Source organism: Marmota marmota, unplaced genomic scaffold (genome assembly GCF_001458135.2).
Source record: "Marmota marmota marmota unplaced genomic scaffold, marMar, whole genome shotgun sequence".
Classification (NCBI taxonomy): domain Eukaryota; kingdom Metazoa; phylum Chordata; class Mammalia; order Rodentia; family Sciuridae; genus Marmota; species Marmota marmota.
The window spans coordinates 1,297,331-1,316,502 of NW_026000170.1; the positions used below are offsets into that span (position 1 = coordinate 1,297,331).

Consider the following 19,172-nt stretch of genomic DNA (forward strand, 5'->3'; position numbering starts at 1 on the left):
TATTTTTTTGATAAGGATGCTCCTTTATATAATAAAATATATGAATATTGAGAATCAATGTTCTCAGTAAAGTTTTCAACTTCGAACTTAATTGGTAAACCAGTAACCAAAATTCAATTCAGTGGCCTGACAGTCCCAGAAAAGCAATGAAAGTAAGACAGCTAACAACGTCATTATTATTCAATACCATGAGAATTTTGGTTGTTATAATATGACATGAGGTAGAAATAAGAGGTATAATATAATATAATATAATAAGTGTTTATACCCACTTGAAGGTTGGAGATGAAATCTTTATAGATGATAAGATTGTAATCCTCAGGGGAAAAAGAGTTGAAACATTATTAGAATTAATAAACCAGCTAGATAAAAGAAAAGCTTATAAAACTAAATTACTTTGCTGTTATCAGTTGGAAATATGAAAAGAATCATTTCAATATTTGTATTTAATATTCTAGTTTAAGTCCAATAGAGATGATTCCTTTTTCTCTTGGAAATAGTACCTGAAAATATCAAAGGATTGTCAAAATTCATTTTTAGCTCTGGAAATGAGTGCAGGGTTTTACTTATGGCCAGGGAGAATTTCTTCAGATGGTGTGAGGCTGGGATCCAATGGAGGGAGAGTCCAGCCAACTGGAGAAAAAAACCCACTTGTGAAAACGCGTGAAAGGAACCCATTTCAATAGAAAAGGCTGTGGGTGGAGTTGAGGAAGAACCTGAGGAAATGAAAAAACTCAATCACCAGCTTTTGGATGTGCAGTAGGCATCAGGGTATAGAACTGTCAGCTTGGGCTAGGGATGTGGTTCAGCCTTGGGATGGAGAGCAGAAACCAAAAAACAAACAACAAACAAACCCCACAAAACTGACAGCTCAGTTTTCCATTGGCTGGGACAGATGAACTAGATAAAGATTAAAGAAGGGGCAAGGCTTCCAATATCTCTGGGCTACCCCATACCATTGGAGGCACTTACTAAGAATGAAATTCTTCTCTGAGTGAGATTAGAGTACTATTCAAGTCCATTTTAACTCCCCACACAGGACTACACTTTATAAAGAGGGGCAAAAAAATGAAGGGATGTTTGCCAGGACCAACAAGGAACCAATCTGGGGGAAAAGTAAATGTCTCCTTGTGAAAGATCTTATTTCAAGAAACAGGTGGATATTTAAAGTAATCCCTTATTTGTTTTGAAAACAAGATTTGAAAGGCTGTGTCACCCATGAAAAGGGCAGGAAATGCTACTTTCAAGTGAAAACATAGAATTAAAAACAAAAAGGGAGCAGTGAGGAGCAGACAATCTCTTGATCTTACAATTTCATTAGAAATGCTTGAGAATTCAGCCAGAAACCAGAAAAAAAGAGATGAAATAAATGTTTGAGATGAGTAAAATAGTAAGAGGCAGACTGGAGAGACACAATTTATGTGGAGCACTAACTATGAAAAGGAGACTAGACTATAACTCTGGCAATCAATTAAAATTTGTTTTTAGAAGGAAAATTTCCCTGAACTAGATATCTGACTTTAGATTGGAAGTCCTCAACAATGACAGAAAATATAACAAAAAACAAAACAAAACAAAACAAAACAAACAAACAAACAAAAAAACTTAACTGCATGCAGACAGGAACTGTAAATAATCTAAGATGGAAAAGGTCAGAAGGCATCAGATTTCTTCACAAGACTCAGTGTCAGAAGACCAAGGAACAATATCTGAAGAATTTAGAAAGAAAATAATTGTGATCTATTTTTCTGGAGTTAATATACTCATTTTATTTCACCTTTTTATTCTCTGTTGACTTTTTAAAGTGATAGTCTTTTTATTCCAGAAATAGATGACTTTTCTGCTACTAAATTAAAAATGCCATGGAAGCCGGGTGCCATGGGGCACACCTGTAATCCCAGAGGCTTGGGAGGCTGAGACAGGAGGGTCATGCGTTCAAAGCCGGCCTCAGCAAAAGCAAGGTGCTAAGCAACTCAGTGAGACCCCGTCTCTAAATAAAAAAAAAAAAAACCAAAATAGGACTGGGAATGTGGCTCAGTGGTCGAGCATCCCTGAGTTCAATCCATGGTACTCCCCCCAAAACTAATGCCATGGAGACAAAAATTTATAGTTAGTAGGAAGAAACTTAAATTGCAGATAAACAAAAACATTTTTTTCATGACCTATAATCCCACATTCCAGATGAAAACATTGAGTATTAAGCTTTCCTGCACATCTTTCCAGACTTGTCACCTAGAATCAGTTAAGTACATGTGTAAACTTTATGAAACTCACAGACTGTACTAACTACACATATTACTTACTTTGAAGCCTGCTCTATTTACTTTCAGAATATCATGAAAGTATCTTCATGTTAACATATGTGTACAATGCCATTTTTAACAATTGCACAGGATTTCTTTGTATCAGTCATCTATGGGCATTTATTTCTAATTTTACAAGCTAATAAACCATACTGACATCAATATCTTACGTACACTTTATTATACTTCATACTTTGTAAGAGTGCAACTGCTGATTTAAATCAAGTGTACATTTAGAAATCTTGATAGATATTGTTACATTATCTTTTGGTAAACAACACCTACCTCCCTCATAACCATGTTAACACTTAGCATTTTCATTATGTTAAATGTGGGGTAGTCAAATAAAAGAAAAATTGTATCCATTATTGCAGTGTAATTTTTCATATTCATTCATGAGGTGTTAATTCTTGAGTCTTGCCTTGTTATTAATTAGAGCTCTTCTATGCTAATGATATTGTTAGTTTGTCTCATATATTGTACTCTTTTCCTATTTGTGACTTGCTCAGATGTTCATAAGTTTTCAGATATGCAATTTAATAAAAACTATATCTATGTCTATATGCATCTGTATTTATATCTGAAATTGTATATATCTATATTTGATCAGCACTACCTTTCTTTCTCTCTCTCTCCCACCCCCCACATTTCTTTCTTTTTTGTATTGAAGATTGAACCCAGGGGTGTTGTAACACTGAACTAAATCCAAGCTGTTTTTATTTTTAATTTTGAGACAGGGTGTCACTAAGTTGCTGAGGCTGGCCTCGAATTTACGTTCTTCCTACTTCAGTCTCCCGAGTTGCCGGGATTACAGGCATGCGCCATTATGCCCACTTTCAGCAATCTATTTCATTTTGACTTTTGTCTTCAGTGTTATGTTTTTGAAGCCTTTATTCCATTTCAACTTATTTGGACTATGTATTGGTTTTAATATGTGAGAAAGAAATCCAGCTTTATGGTTAATCCACAATTTCTCCAGAATGTTTTCCTTTTCTTTTTTTTTTTTAAATTTGTTTTAATTAGTTACACATGACAGTACAATGACCTTGGCATATCATACATTTGAATCAGATGGGATATAATTTCTCATTTTTCTGAGTATACAGGTTGCAGAATCACATTGTTCATGCGGTCACGTATATACACACAGTAATAATAATGTCTGTTTCATTCGACTATCCTTCCTATCTCCCCAACCCCTTCCCTCCCCTCACATCACTTCTCTCTACCCAATCTAAGGTAACGCTATTCTTTTTTTTTCTCACATCTTCACACATGTATTTTGTATAACAATGAGGGTCTCCTTCCACCATCCATGCAATTCCCTTTCTCCCTCCCTTTCCCTTCCACCCCTCTATGTGGAGGTAATCTTCTTCCCATGCTCTTCCTCTCTTCCCCATTTTGAGTCACCCCCCCTTATGTCAGAGAAGACATTCCGCATTTGTTTTTTTGCGATTGGCTAGCTTCACTTAGCATTTAAATCAAGTGTACATTTAGAAATCTTGATAGATATTGATATATATCTAATGCCATTGATATTGATAGATTTCTAATGCCATCCATTTCCCTGCAAATGCCATGATCTTATTATTTCTTATGCTGAGTAATATTCCGTTGTGTATATATGCCACATTTTTTTTATCCATTCATCCATTGAAGGGCATCTAGGTTGGCTCCACAGTCTAGCTATTGTGAATTGTGCTGCTATAAAAATTGATGTGGCTGTGTCCTTGTAGTATGCTGTTTTTAGTTTTTTTGGGTGTAATCCGAGAAGAGGAATAGCTAGGACAAATGATGGTTCCATTCCCAGCTTTCCAAGGAATCTCCACCAGAATGTTTTATAAATGATTTTCTGTGGGATGTTAACAGAGTTAATCAAAAGATTCTGTCATCAAATAATTTTAGAAGACACAAGGTTTAAGCAAAACTATCAGATTTCTTTACTGTAAAAACATCTCAGTGGAGATTATTCAATGCTATATAGTTTCAAATGACAAAACACTAGGAGAAATCCAAATATAAATCAGTATTGCATTGGATAAGTACATTATGGCTTTCCCATATAAAATCATACTATACAGCTGGAAAGAAAAAAATGAGAAGGCTGCTATATATTGATGGGTAAGAACATCTGAGGTAAACTCACAGATAAAAGCAAGAATGAGATGTATTTTTTAAGAAAGGAGAAAATGAGAATATAGTTGTACTTTCTTAGCATAAAGAAGCGTTGGAAGGCTTACAAGGAATTGAAACGTAGGAGCAGGAAGGGGACAAAATGAATGGGAGAAATCATTCCTGTCTGCCCTTTTAGACTTCCTGGTGTATAATCCATGAATATATTACCTAGAAAGATAAACTAGAAAAAAATTTAAAGAGTTTCCATATGCTCAGGGGCTTCAATAAAGTAATATATACATTGCAGTTCTTCAAGCTGGGAGTGATGGTAGGCTAGGCTAGGTTTATTTTTTACAAATTCATTTGAGTGCAGAATCCTACAGTAGTTTGGGGCTACCTAGGTTTCAAAAAAGTATGGAATTATTCTTATGAACTAAACATAAAATTTTATATTCTTGGGATCCTCTTCCCCGCCTGTGTGTGTGTGTGTGTGTGTGTGTGTTTGTGTGTGTGTGTCTGTGTGTAGTATGTGATTTCTGGTCTATTTCTTCTATCCCCCAGCACTGGGTATTTTGATATCTGGAAGATCACTCTTATCATTTTCTTTCATTTTGCTGATCATCAAGATTACTTCTCATTCAATATTTTCTTGAACTATTTTAATCCACTTATTCTTTTCAAATGATCCACTTTATCAAACACCTACACATACTCTTGAGAGTAGTTTGAGAAGAACTGATACCTTTGCAGACTATCTCATAAAATATATTTCTCAACTTTTTCTTAAGTCTAAAACAACAAGATAATTTTCATTATTTTCAAGTAAATCCTGATTATTTCTTAATTGTTCTGTGTTCTTTTGTTTCGGTTGGAAAGGAGATCTCTTATTCACTTTATTTTGGCAAGGATTATTATGTCTACAAGCTCCTTTTTTTTTCTTTAAGAGATATTACATTTTAACAAATATATTTTTGGCATTATTAAGAGGAATATATGCTTCCTTTTGACCAATTAAATTGGTGAAAATAATAATAGACTTCCTGATAATTTACAAATCTTACTTATTGGAAAAAGCCATTTTTAAAAGCAAAACATTGCTCTTTTAATATAACTTTGAATTTTTTGGTGCATATTTTAACTGGGATGTTCATATGCATATTTGTACATGGAATTCGCCTAAAAGTTTGTTTTGGGAGCTTTCTTTGTTAGTTGTTTAAATCTGGGTTAGGCTAATTCTATATAATAAATGAACAAGATTTCTGTATTGTTCTGTACTCATGGAGAACATAGGGCATTTGAAAGAATTTCCTTGAATAAATTTTCATTCCAGTTGCTTTGGTAAATGTAATTCTTGATCAATATTTTCATCCTTGTCCCTTACTTTCTGAACTGTATCAATTGGTTATTTATGGTTTTACAGAAAATCATTCATTTTAGCTTACTGTCAGTCATGCTCACTGGCCTGGATGGGCTTTATCTTTCTTAATCTGAGGGCAGTTGCTCCAGAAGTTGATTGCAGCTGTCCAAAGGAATCCCAAATGGGCCTTCAGATGGTGTTCCCATCTGAAGGCTTCTAGGCTCACTCTCTGACCTCCTATCTAGAGGCTGCATATGTGCAACAGCCACAGTGGCCCGGGGAGGTTGCCTCCCATTGGGTTCTATCTGCACAACATCTACCAGAACCATAGTGAAATTCCTGTCATTTGTATAGTAACCTTCCTAGTGTCTGCATTAATGTGTGCTTTCCTTTCTTTCTTCCTTTAAACAACAACAACAACAACAACAAACAACTTTGGTCACTCCAGTTTCTTTCTGGGAGTCAAGGTTCAGGATTTCTTTTTATGCCACCATCTTTCCCTGTAGTGTCAATGCACTCTTCATTCTTGGTTTAACTGCTTCTCATCAACAATGGTGACAACACTAGGGACCCGGGGCTATGTTTATAAATGTAGTGGGTGTCGGGGGAGAAGATGAATCACAGCAGCTAGCATAAACAATCGGTTCTGGAAACACAAATATGCTGACATCCTTGGCCAAGGCCTGCAGCAGCTTGGCAGAGGGTCTACTCTTCCTTTCTTTCTTTCTCTTTTTTAATTTGTCAAATGATCAAGAAGTTGGAAAATTTGAGAAGTAATACTGCAGGTGTATTTTCTTTTCCACTTTCATTCCTTGGCAGTGAATTGGTTTTCAATTATTATTATTAATTAATGAATGTAAACACACAATTTTAACTGATTTCTGATAATGGATTATAACATATAAAAGGGAAACTGCTGTGAACATTGGTGATGGCATACTTTTATAGTCTTCTGTTACAATCTGAACTTACAGAGAAAAAGATTAGAGTTAGTATGTCTCCACAAAAATCTCCTGGTAAAGAGTCATGAGTGACACTTCTTTCTAACATCACCTCCTTTCTCAGACTATTGGGAGTTTTTGAAATTCAGAAGAGGCATTTACTTCTTGCTAAAGCTCTACCACAAAGTTATGAACATAGAAGTTTAACAGAAAATGACATATGACCAATATTAATAAATAATTTGGGAAACTGAAATTCCCCAGGCTGTCCAAATCTCACTTTTATTCTTCATTACAGACTTCTTCTTGGCCTTGGTAGTGGGCACTCTGATGAAGAAGCGTTGACTCCTTCATCTCCTTTGTTCTCAAGGGCATTATTTTGGTTCCTCTAAGACTGCTGTCACTGTATGGCCTGAACAGCATCCACAAGAATGGCCTTGGCTCTGATTAACTTCAAAAGCTATTGCATAGTCCTCATAGATTTCAAAGAAGTAGGGAAGGGAAAAATGCATTTTTCAAAGCCAAACTTTTCTTCTTTATTCCCTTATCTTCCTTCCTCTGTGCTTTCTTCTTCCACTGGGAAGAGGCACATTTGGTCACATATGAAATTGTCCTTCATCACCTGTCAATCAAATTCACCTTTATAAGACTTCTGGGGTAGTGTTGCTGTTTTGCTAGAACAACCTTGGTTAGGCTGCCAGGTTGCAAATTATGTGGCAGACTCAATTATAAATTATGATAATGTGGTATTAATGATGAACCAAGGATCTCATTTTTATGAGTTTTATAAGATTTGCACAATTTTCTATCACTGCATTGTAAACAGAAATAGAGGATGGCAGAGGAAACTGAGCCAGTCCCCCCAGGGACCTAGGGATTTAGCTAGAAGTAGCCTACTTTGAAGTTTGGGGTTTTATCTGACTAGCCAGTTAAGAGAAACCACTGGTTTAATCAATTTTCAAAGGAGGGGATTCACTAATAACATCTGTGTGTGTGTGTGTGTGTGTGACACATATATGTCATATGTTCAATGACATAGGAAATTACTGGTGACATGGTAAATGAAATAAGCAGATTATAAAATGTATGTGAAATGGCTCATGAATTATGAAAAGATGTTCAACCCAACTGAAATAAGGGACATGTAAATAAACATTAGCTGTAGTGAGATATCATTTTCCCCCCATCAGATAGGCTAAAATCTAAAGGTTTGACAATACATTTTGTTGGCAAGGCCATGGAAAAGCAGGCCCTTTCACACATTGTTGGTGGAAATGCAAATTTGTACAATCTTACCTAGAGAAAAAAATGTCAAAATTAAAATGACATATTTCCCTGTTGAGATTTTAGGCTATAGATATCCTTGAGTGATAGATGTAAGTTATTCATGACAACACTCTGTAATAGCAAAAGGTTGGAAACAATCCAAAGTCCACCAATAAATGACTGCTTGAATAGTATTATACATTCAAAAAGTAGAATACTGTGTAGCTGAAAAAAGAGAAGATCTTTATGAACTCATGCAGAAAGATCTCCAAGACATATTGCTAAGTTAATAAAGGGGGTATAGAATAGTTTGCATAATAAGCTGTTTTGTATTTCAAAGAGGGAGACGATCCACATTTGTGTTGACTGGGATGTCTATTTTGCTTCAAAAGAAACTAAGAACGGTATTTACCTGAACAAATAGTCATCAAAATGTTAGTAAATAATGGAAATATGATTGATTAAAGAAGTCATGGGAATTTTATTATTCACCATAACATATCATATTTTTAAATGTAAAATAGAGTGTAAATAAAGTGTAAATTACTTCCTAGGAAAAATGGCCAACTGCATCTGCAGAATTTTGTGGTCCAGAAGCCCCTGACCTTGAACATAGCAGCAGCAAGGGATGCAAGCCCTGACTAGATGAGCCTTGTTCTCAGATTTTACATTTGCCACTTCTCTCTGGGGACAAACATTTGGTTTATCTTCCCTTAAGTTGGGAAAATTCAGGGGAGCTGGCACATAGGAGTGAGCAAGATAAAATGCAGTTCAAGCAAACATCAGGATGGGTGGGGCTAGACACATGTTGAGCATTCAGAGGTAAGTTCCTATGGAAAAATGTCATCCTAGACAAAGCCCCACACCTCAGAAAATAATTTCTTCTGGAGAATTTTTGGGTTATCTCAATGAAATCAGTTTCTTAAGGTTTGTGAAAAAAGAAAAGAAAGGAAACTTTGCTGAGTTTTTAAGTTTTAAGTTAAAAAATGAAATATATATTCCAGAAAATGGGTATGTCAAATTATCTGGTATTATTTGTACTTTTAAAGCAAATATTCATGCTGCAGCCCCTGAGCTGAATATATATAACAATGTCATCCCCTCAGAAATACTTTTCACACAACAGTCTTTATTTTCATGGTGACCACTTCCTTGCTTACTATAAATGTAGTTTTGCTACTTACATATTTCAAAAAATGTCATTTTGTTTTGCTTGTTCTAGAACTGTTTTTGGTAAGAGCTTTCAATGTAATGTGAAGCTACATTTTGTTCATTTCATTAGCAATATAGTATTCCTTTACATGCTTAAACCACAATTGTTTATCCATTGTACTGATGATAGACATTTAAAATATCTCCGGTGGAAGGCATTTAATACTGAGAGCCAGCATGGTGGCACATGCCTGTAATCCTAGAGACTCAAGAGTCTGAGGCAGTAGGATCACAAGTTCAAGGCCAGCCTAAGCAACTTAGCAGGGCCTTAAGCAACTTAGTGAGACCCTGTATTAAATTAAAAAATAAAGAAGAGTGAGGATATGGGATGCTGCTTAGTGGTTAAGCACCCCTGGGTTCAATCCCCTGTGCCCCCTCCCCAAAAAGGAACGATGCCAATGAACACTGTTAGGTGTACTAGGGTACATATGTGCATGAGTTTCTCTAGCACCTCCTAGTGAAGTTTTGAGTTTTGGGATATGTACACCTTCTTTTCTTAGATACATGAAAATATCTTCCAGCATAATTTTATCAAGTTAAACTTCTAGCAATCACCAAAATGCTCATTGCCTCATATCCTTTGAAAGTTTGAAATAGTTTTTTCATACTTATTAACATTTGCTAGTTTGATAATATCTCATTATAGTTTTAATTTGCATTTTGCTGGTGAGGAATGAAGTCATGTGCCTCTTCACATATTTAACAGATATTTGGATTCTTTTTTTGTGTGAAGTGTTATGTTTCAATACTTTTGTCCATTTTTAAAATTAGATTACCTGCTTTCACAATGCTTCTTTTAATCAATATATTAATAAAGAGTCCAAATGATGAATGATTAGGTTTGAAGGTATATCATGTAGCCAGAATGCATTTGTGGCCATCTATAACTTTTTTTCATAAAATGCTTTTATGTAATTATTGGCACAAATTATCTGAGAGACAAATTGGGCTTAAGCATCTGCTCAGCACGCTACCCACTGCTGGTCATCTGCCAGTGGACCCTGATCAGTGAATGATACAAATGTCGGTAGTTAACATTCAGCAGCCCTTAACCTCACACAGGGCCCTGAGCTGAGCACTTCGTGTGGGTTCTTTTATTTGCTTCTCTGAAAACCTCTATGTGGAATGTGTTGTTAGGCTTAGGGGCTTAAATGAGTGGACTGTTTATGTCTCAATAAGAGAGTGATGGGCCTAGGAGATGACCCCTCACCTAACTCCAGAGCCTACACCCTTACTCTAATAATAATAATTTCTAGTTACTTTACTGCCTCAAAATAAAGTTTCCATCTGGTTTCAAATTTGGGATTATTCTGGGGGAAATGATCATCGTTAGTTCTAAAAGAAGAGAATATAATTAAATACTTAGTTTAGACATGGTAAAATATAAATTCCCTAAAAATATAGCACGATATACATAGAGACACTGACAAAAAAGAAAATAAGCTTGCATAAAGCTTTGCTATGAACTTGACTTAATGTTTGTACCACAATGAATATACAAATGGGGAGTATAGACACTTAAGGCTTGCTATTGTATCATTCAATGTGTTCAATACATTGAATGATTGTAAGTTAGATTCATTTTTTTTTAAAGTTAAGATGATTAAATAGACAACAATAGCAAACCTCAGCATGCATCCAGGAGCAAGCTACTCTAAATTTTCAAATCAAGGAAATAAGACAATCCAATGCATTGAGTTTGGTCTCAAAGGGATTTTTCTCATCATTAATAAGCATAACACACCCAAATATTCAAAACTAAGGCTCTGAACATTAACGTTTCTTGGCTTCCTCAGGGGTCTGTGGGAACATAAATCTACTTCCAAGTTAAACTTCAAATTTGTTGTAAGATAAAAGAACCGTCAGTATTTTGAAACAAAAATCGTAGAAAGCTGATCAGGCTTTGAAAAAAAAAATGATGAGAACTAAAAAGAAAGCCACGGTCTGGGGTGGAAGTTTCTGGAGCAGTTTAAGGAGGTCCCCCAACCCCCACACACTTTTGAATAAATCTTTTGGCTTGATCACATTAACGGATGCTGCACAGCTTGTAAAGCTATGTTCTTTCTCCCGGTGAGACCTTGCTCAGGCTTGTAGTTCCGTTTGAAAGAATAATTTTCAATGTCTCCTTCTAGGCTGAGCATTAATACCCCCACTGCTTGATCGATTAAATCCCACTGTCTGTGCCTGGAAGGTGATGTCTGAGCTTTATGTATTGTTTCCTGGCAAGTCCCATTGCCATGCTCTGTGGAACAGATGTGGCAGTGTAACCATGTGCAACAGGCTCTCCAGCCTTCAAATCTTGGGGGCATGACAGGTATAGTGTCTCATTTTTAACATTTAATAAATGTACAGGCCTCGTGAATAAACTGGTTCATGAATTTGGTTCATAACTTTTGTATGGCGTTTAATAGCTGACAAGGTGAGAATACATTATTTCATTTGATCTTTACAACAGTTGTTTATGGGAAACAGAGCTTTATTATCTTCCATTTTTGGAAGGAGAGGCTATGCACCTTGCCTGGGTTCGCAAGGCTAGGGGCCATCTTACAATTAAAACCCGGAACTTCTGGATTTTAACACCAAGGTTGTTCTGTGATTCGCATAATAAAAACAAGATGGGAGAATTATAGAGGACTTTCCAAAGGACCTACTTTACCCATGTGCTGTGAGTACAGAAAACAAAATGACAACATAAATGTCACATTGCTGCTAGCTTGAGCAGAACAAAACAAAGAAATAAACCATTTCAGTGTTGCCTCCAGGATAAGAAGTATTAGAGAAAATTGCTAAGATACTTGGAAAAACTCTGTGACCAGCCCTCCTCCTGGAAGATAAGCAGGCCTTCCCTGTTAGGGCTCTGTTAACTCCTCAGTTCTCAATGCCCTGGTCTACATTCTCAGCATTTCATATGTGCTCTCTTCTCACAGGGCAAAACCCAGGAAGGTAGAATCTGAGATAAATGATTCAAGAGCAAGCATCTTATTTAGGAGAAGGAAAAAAAAACAAAACACCCTCTGGCCCAGGTTCAGGAAAAGAATGGTGGGTCATGAAATGCATATTGTAGAACTAGGTACCTTCTGGGCAATTGGAGATTCTTCTCATGATTCAAACCCAGAGACATCCCTCCCAGGGGGAGGGAGCAGAGTGTTTATAGGCCAACTCCCCTGTCAGTCATTGTTGAGAGCTGCCAGGAGTGGCAGGAACTTCCCCACCCTCCAGTGCGTGTTGTAGGAGGGCAGAGGGGCAGCATTAATGCTTAGGAGTGGCAAATAAATGGGGATTTTGGGAGGACACTAGCTCTCATAAAATGCCTGAGGGACATGGTGGGACACCCATGAGTCTGATATAACAGGATCAAGGTCTCACCCTTTTTTTTTTTTTTAATGGTTTTTTCAAAGTCCAGAATAGTATTTGGGGGTATTTTAATTTGCTCATAATTGTGAACATAACCTGATGTCAGGGTGGATTTGAGAAATGTCTATAGATACACATTAAATTTTAACTGACGAGGAATATGGAAAGAAAGCAGGAACAATAGAGCCCTGAATCACAGCAGCTTCCGAGAGGGACAAGTCTCTACTCACACTTTCTCATAAATCTTGTCAGGGTGCTCTGGCCACTCGATCATGCACACAACTCTGCTGGGCATGGTCTCCGTGGTTGAGTAGTAGCCCTGGGGGAAGGCCAGCAGGAGAGCCAGGACCCAGATGACGCAGATGACCACTTTGGTGGCTGTGGCTGAGAGCCGGGGCTGGAGGGGATGGATGATGGCCATGTATCTGGAACAGAGAAGAATGGACAATGTTCTGATTTGGTCATCAAAATCTGCCCACAAAAATGTTCCAGAAACACTTTGATTCCTGATGACGTTTTCCCAACCTGTTTCCATATTTTATCTTTAAGTTTTATGGCTTCTGACTCACAATGCTAAAATCCATACGAAAAATCACCAACAGTCATGTGCTACATAACAACACTTTGGCCAAAGACAGACCACATACATCGAGGTGGTGCCATAAGATTGACTAACAACATAGTAGTTGTCCTAGTTTGTGTGAGTACACTGCATGGTGTTCGCACAACAATGACATTGGTTGATGAATTTTGCAGAATGTGTCTCCTTTCATTAAGCTGCATATGACTGTGGTAGTTTTTAAAGCCCTAGTGGGGCATGATAAAGGTTATCAATCCTGCATCAGAAAACAGGGGCCGGAAGGCAACAAACTAAATGGTGAACTAAATGGTATCATCTGAATGAATACATCCACATGTTTGAATTTGTGCACAGCCTCTAAGATGCTGCAGAGATGTGAGGAAAAAATAAATACTACAATCAGCATTTTATATCAGTTATAAACACATCAATTCTGCCTCTTTCATTTAAAAGCCATCTCCCTATGTGTATTTTTCTTACAATGTTTATGGATTTATCTCTTAAAATATTCATCTGTTTTAAAAAGTTGCAGCTATGTTTTTTATACATCATTTGGGGTTTAAATATTATTTGACCAAAACCTCAAAATCACACATTTGATTCTCTGGCATGCAGGTATTTCTGGTCTCCGTGGGACAGAATGGTCCATGAAGACTTCAGAAACGCACAGACAAATAGCAGCACATCTGTCAGCTGGCTTCGTGTAATTCCACATAATCCTTTCATTGTGTTTTCTGAACTCCTACAACCTTTGGGCAAGAAGTGGGACAGGGTAATAAGGAAAGCAATTTCATTCAGCATGCATTTTACAATTTTCACTGGGCACCTGCTGCCTGCAGAACACACCCTTTCCTTCTGGGCATTGAGGATCTAATTTCTCCAGGGAAACAAGGATCATCAATAAGCAACCACAAAACCCAACGGTAGGAAAAATGACCTCAAGCGGTAATCTGATCAGTACCTTAGAGCCTTAGGGAGTCTGCAGAAGTAATCAAGTTTTGGAATAGTGGGTGATTTCTTGGAGGGGCTTCAAGAGGTATGCTCAGCTGGGTTGGGGGTGAACCTGTTGAGTATCCTGTTCCAAGGGCAGGAAATGTTTGGAGCCCTCCCTCCTCTGGGATAGGATTGGATCTGACTTTCTGAAAAGGGTTGATAGCTTTGTTTTGTAGATTTCTTCCCTGAGCATCTTTTTATCATTTCTCTGCTTTTGTGTGTGTGTGTGTGTGTGTGTATGCTAGGGACCTGATCTTCCCTTTTCTGGTTGGCAAGAACAGCTATACTGAAGGTGTTCAGTGTAGGGAGGCTGCATTTGAGGAATGCTTCGGGTCAGCCTTTGTATACACAGTCAGAAGTCATGATAACTTCTGGGAAGGAATCCGCAGAAACTTCCTTCTGCCCTTTTCTAAAAGTAAGTAGGTGGTCTTGAAGTCAGGAGAGAGTGGAGATAGAAAAGACTTGGAGTAGATGTTATGGTGGGGGTGAGTAGCAAAATAAAAATCTTTGGGGATGCTTCCCTGGCTAGTTGGTGGCAATGAAATATTTTACTCAAATACTGTCTGAAAGGGCAAAGAGAGTTCTCAAGATGCTGTGAATCAAGCATCACCTGTGTTCTTTAGATTATCCCAGAGGGCCACAGTTACCATTAAGGGAGTCTCTCAAACCATAGACTTAAATAATCTTCCCCTCTGGATTAATCTCCTAAAAAGTACCCTGAGAAGTCTTGATTCCTGTCCCCAACCCCAGACCTGTGACATCCTTGTTGCCTGACAGGATGGAACCTGGGTTTCCTGTATAGACATGGGATAATAGTGGATGGGAGGAACCCCTGAGTCAGAGCCAGTGGAGGTGGGCCTGTTCAACCATCAATCATGTTTACCTTCTTTCCAGTTTGGTCAAGGATGGACCTGGATTGTCAGGACCAGAATCATGACCAGAATCTCTTTGTGTGTTTGCATTATAATTGTAGGAGCACTTACTGGATCATTTCCCAAAAGCAAGATTTCCACAAACCTGGACAGGGAGCATGAAGATGCCTTATTTTATCTCCAGCCCAATGCAGGCTGCTTCTACCCGCACCGGCAGCTGTGCATTCTTAGGCTTCAAACCAGATCCAGGGAGATGCACAGGGGAGAGTGTGGTAATTACATTGCCCTCTTTTAATATTATCTCAAATGTAAGATTTTAATTTGTTTCTAACTCAGGATAAATGCTCAGTCTTAAATAAATGAATCCTAATACCCATCCCGTGCCCAAATTGGTGATACACCATTTAGAATCTAATGTGACTGTGCTTAAGGGGGATTGCATCAGAATATTAGCACTACAGCTTCAAATGGGTGGCAGAAAGCCATATTTTATCTTTACTGCAAAAATTGCAATTTGGGAGCCCATTTCAGTTAACTCTCTGCCTTTCTTTGAGTGTAGGAGCCATTTCAATGACAGATGAAATTATTCCCCATACAAAGCCAGAGAGAATAAAAAAGATTGGCTTAAAAAAATGTATATATTTTCATTTGTTCAAAATAGAGCCATTTATAAATCTTCCTCCCTCCTTCCCTTTCTTCTTTCTTTCTCTCTATTGCTATCTTTACTTCTGAGGCTTGTATAATTTGCTTATTTCTTATTTATTCAAATACTTTTGCCATTCGGATAACTTGTACATGGATGAATGTTTTCTTTCTTACTCCCCATTCCTAGTTTGGATTTCATGAATATACATTTATATATTTATTTGGAACCACCCTGAACAATTCTTTCTTATTTGATTATAGGAGATCACTGAGAAATTGCTGCAAGCCGTAGGAAAATACATTCAATAAGTATTTATTGACTGCACTGAGCTCATGAGACTGCAAGGCAGTCAATGAATCATCTTTCTGGTTTATGCATTAATCATCAGGCTGCCAGAGACAGGGGTCCGGAAGCAGTGTGGGATGTGGATTGTGTTCTCCTCTTCAGGTTGTTTCATTCCCTTGGAGGGCCATCAGACCTGATTTGAAATGTATATGGCCTGAAAAACCAAAGGTATAGTCTTCCTTCTGTGTGTCTGTGCATTATAAAAAGATCTCTCATTATGCATTCCTTAAATCTGGCAAAATAGAATGTTGCATATTTTTTAAATAGAGTGAAACAATTTTATTGTGAATAAGAATTCATTTTCTGACAAACAGCAGTGCCTTGTAACTTCCTCTTACCCCAGCCCTAAATCACTGGGCAGACAGAATGTCTTTTCTCCCTCAGAAGATTTGTCTTACTGGGCTCTTCATCCATAGTCTTCCATCTAATTCTGCTCCCTCCTTTCCTGATCTCCACTAACTCCTTCCTCACATGGTGTGAGGTTCCTATAAGGGACCACATCTTCCTGAGTTCAAATGACCAAGGGTGAGGACTGCTGAGAGTGTAGCTCTAGATCAAGGGCTGGCAAACTTTTTCTGTAAAGGACAGATAGCAGATATTTTAAGCTTTGAGGCACATGTACTTTCTGTCACAACTACTCGACTCTGCCTTTGTAGTGTAAAAGCAGTCATGGACAGGAAAGAATTGTTGGGCATGACCATAAGCCAATATAACTTCATTTGCAAAAGCAGATGGTGGGCTGGATTTGAGTGCTGGACCATAGTTTGCTGGCTTCTGGTCGAGTTTATGGGAGACGAGGAACAGGAGGAATTAGAGCCATGGGACAACATAGTGTAAACTTCAGAAACACTCATCACTTTGACAGACTGAGGATGCTGAGACTGAAGTCCACTGGGTAGATATTAGTCAGTACAGTGGCTACTGGTTTAGATGTGAGGAGTCCCCCCAAAGGTCATGTGCAAGACAATGCAAGAAGGTTCAGAGGAGATGAATGGGTTCTAAGAGTCTTAACCTAAACAGTGAGTTAATCCCCTGATAGGGATTAACTGAGTGGTAACTGAAGTGGTAGGGTACGGCTGGAGGAGGTGGGAATGGGGTATGGCTATGGGATATATATTCTTTATCTCCAGTGTGGAGTCTCTCTCTCTCTGCTTCCTGAGCGGCTTCTCTTTGTGAGCGGCTTCTCTCCACCGTACTTGTTGGCCATGATGTTCAGCCTCACCTTGAGCCCTGAGGAATGGAGCTGGCCCTCTGAAACCGTGAGCCCTCAAAAAACCTCTTCCTCCCCTATGATTGTTCTGGTTGAGTCCTTTAATCACAGCAGTGAAGAAGCTGACTAAAATAGTGGTCAGCAGCCAGTCCTGGTCCAGAATTGGGTCTCTGATCTTGGCGCACGATCTGTCAATCCAGGATGTTTTTCCTCCTTGGTCTCTTCCTGGCTGGCTCTTGCTTTTGGTCATGACTCTGCCTGGTCATCAGGTCCTTGTGGCTGGGTTAGGAGCTCACCTACACTGCTGCAAAGGTCTCTAATCTTGCATTCACCACATTTCATTTTATTTTTCTATTTTCTTGTCGGTCTCCTCCCTTCATCCTTATGGATTCTTGGCCTCCCTCAGTGCCTAGGATGTAGTAAATAGTAAATGAAGGTTTGACTGCATAAATGAAGATGTGAATTTCTTGGCACATAGCAGGGGATTTATAAACGGTTGCTGAATGAAAATAAATGCAACAGGAGAAAGACATGTATGTGGTTCCTTTATTCCTACCAATCTGAACACATGTGAGATTATGATGTGAGAATAACCACTGCTTGAAATATTTTCTGTTATACAGTCATCCAGGATCGTTCTGTGGGAGTGATCTCATGGTCCCTGGTTTTCAGAATTTCTTCTCTCTTGATATTAAGCCCTTAAGTAAATTTCCAATAATTCTTTGTTGACTGTCTAACTTCGACACTGACCATATGCTGGGAACTGTGCAGCATTCAGTCTTTCTACACAGTACACCCTCCAGGCTCTTCATCTAAATAAGTTCTGTCATCTTTTCATCTACTTCCATGTCAGAGAGGACTCAGTCTTTTTACTGAGGTCACTAACATTTCTTCATCAGTTGGGATTTTGTTCCGGGACCTGACTTTTATCTTTTATCCAGATCACTTTACCAACAGCCTCATGTATGCAACCCAGCTCCAGTTCTCACAGCTATAACCAAAGAGGCCTTTGAACCACCTCCAGAGATGGCACAAAGTTTACACACCACTGAGCATTTCACTAGCGCCAGCCTCCCCCACATCCTCACTGCTGTGATGTTTGTAATTCCAAAAGGGAAATACATGGTTTTGATCTCCCGGCTGATGCAGATCTTAGCACTGTCAGGAGACTCACTTCAAAATGTGCCGTCTGACAGTAAGGGCACCATCAACAAGACCCTAAGAACTGAAAATCCATGAGAATTTAGAGTGAGGTGAAAGAGGGGACACATCTGACTCTTGTCAGAGCAGTTCTACCAGACATGCGCTCACGTGGTTCAAAGAACATTCAGGTACGGAGTCCCCAGGCTATTAGGGAGCATAATCCCTTCTGTATGGGCTAATGAGAAGAGGTGATTTCAGACCATGAAAGCACACCTTGCTTCTCCAGATCCTACTTCCTATCTCACCACCATCTGTAGAAATTTTGCCCATCCTCTAAGGTGGATCAAAATCCATCTCCTTTAAGAAAACTTATTTGATGGTTTAAAAGCTTCATGGAGATCATCTGCCTCACATTCTCTTGAAAACCCTCTTATGTTCCTGCTAGCTGCGTTTCCCTATGCTGCCAGCACATTCCATCTCATTAGAGGGCAGTATGTGGTCCTTTCCACCCTGTCACTGCCTGAGAGGGCAGGGACAGTGCTCACCTCTCTTTTAATTTTTTTGGGGGAACTTAACAGAGAGCCTTCCATGATTGATAGACATTTGCCTGGAAGTGCCAGTGGAATTTTGCCCAAAGAACTCCATCTTCATTCAGAAGTTACATTTAGTAGCCCCACTCAGAGCATTCTGACCAGTCCCAAAGGGCCAGATTATAAAGGGATGGGTGAGTAAATTCTGGAGTATTCTTTCCAGAACTCCTTAAAGCTAGTTTGGAAAGTAAGACACAAAGTCGGGATTAATAAAGTGCTCTTGATTGGGCTTATTTAGGAAGTGA

The 19,172-nt window shown here is 38.4% G+C and overlaps 1 protein-coding gene across 1 annotated transcript in view; it reads right to left on the minus strand.

Moving 5' to 3' along the window:
• The window catches only part of Tacr1 (tachykinin receptor 1), a 156,953-nt gene that overhangs the window by 65,090 nt on the left and 72,691 nt on the right, over window positions 1-19,172 (minus strand). Inside the window, exon 2 of the mRNA XM_015499856.2 lies at window positions 12,779-12,973. Coding sequence (XP_015355342.1) covers window positions 12,779-12,973 — 195 coding nt within the window. The remainder of the gene's footprint in view (window positions 1-12,778; window positions 12,974-19,172) is intronic.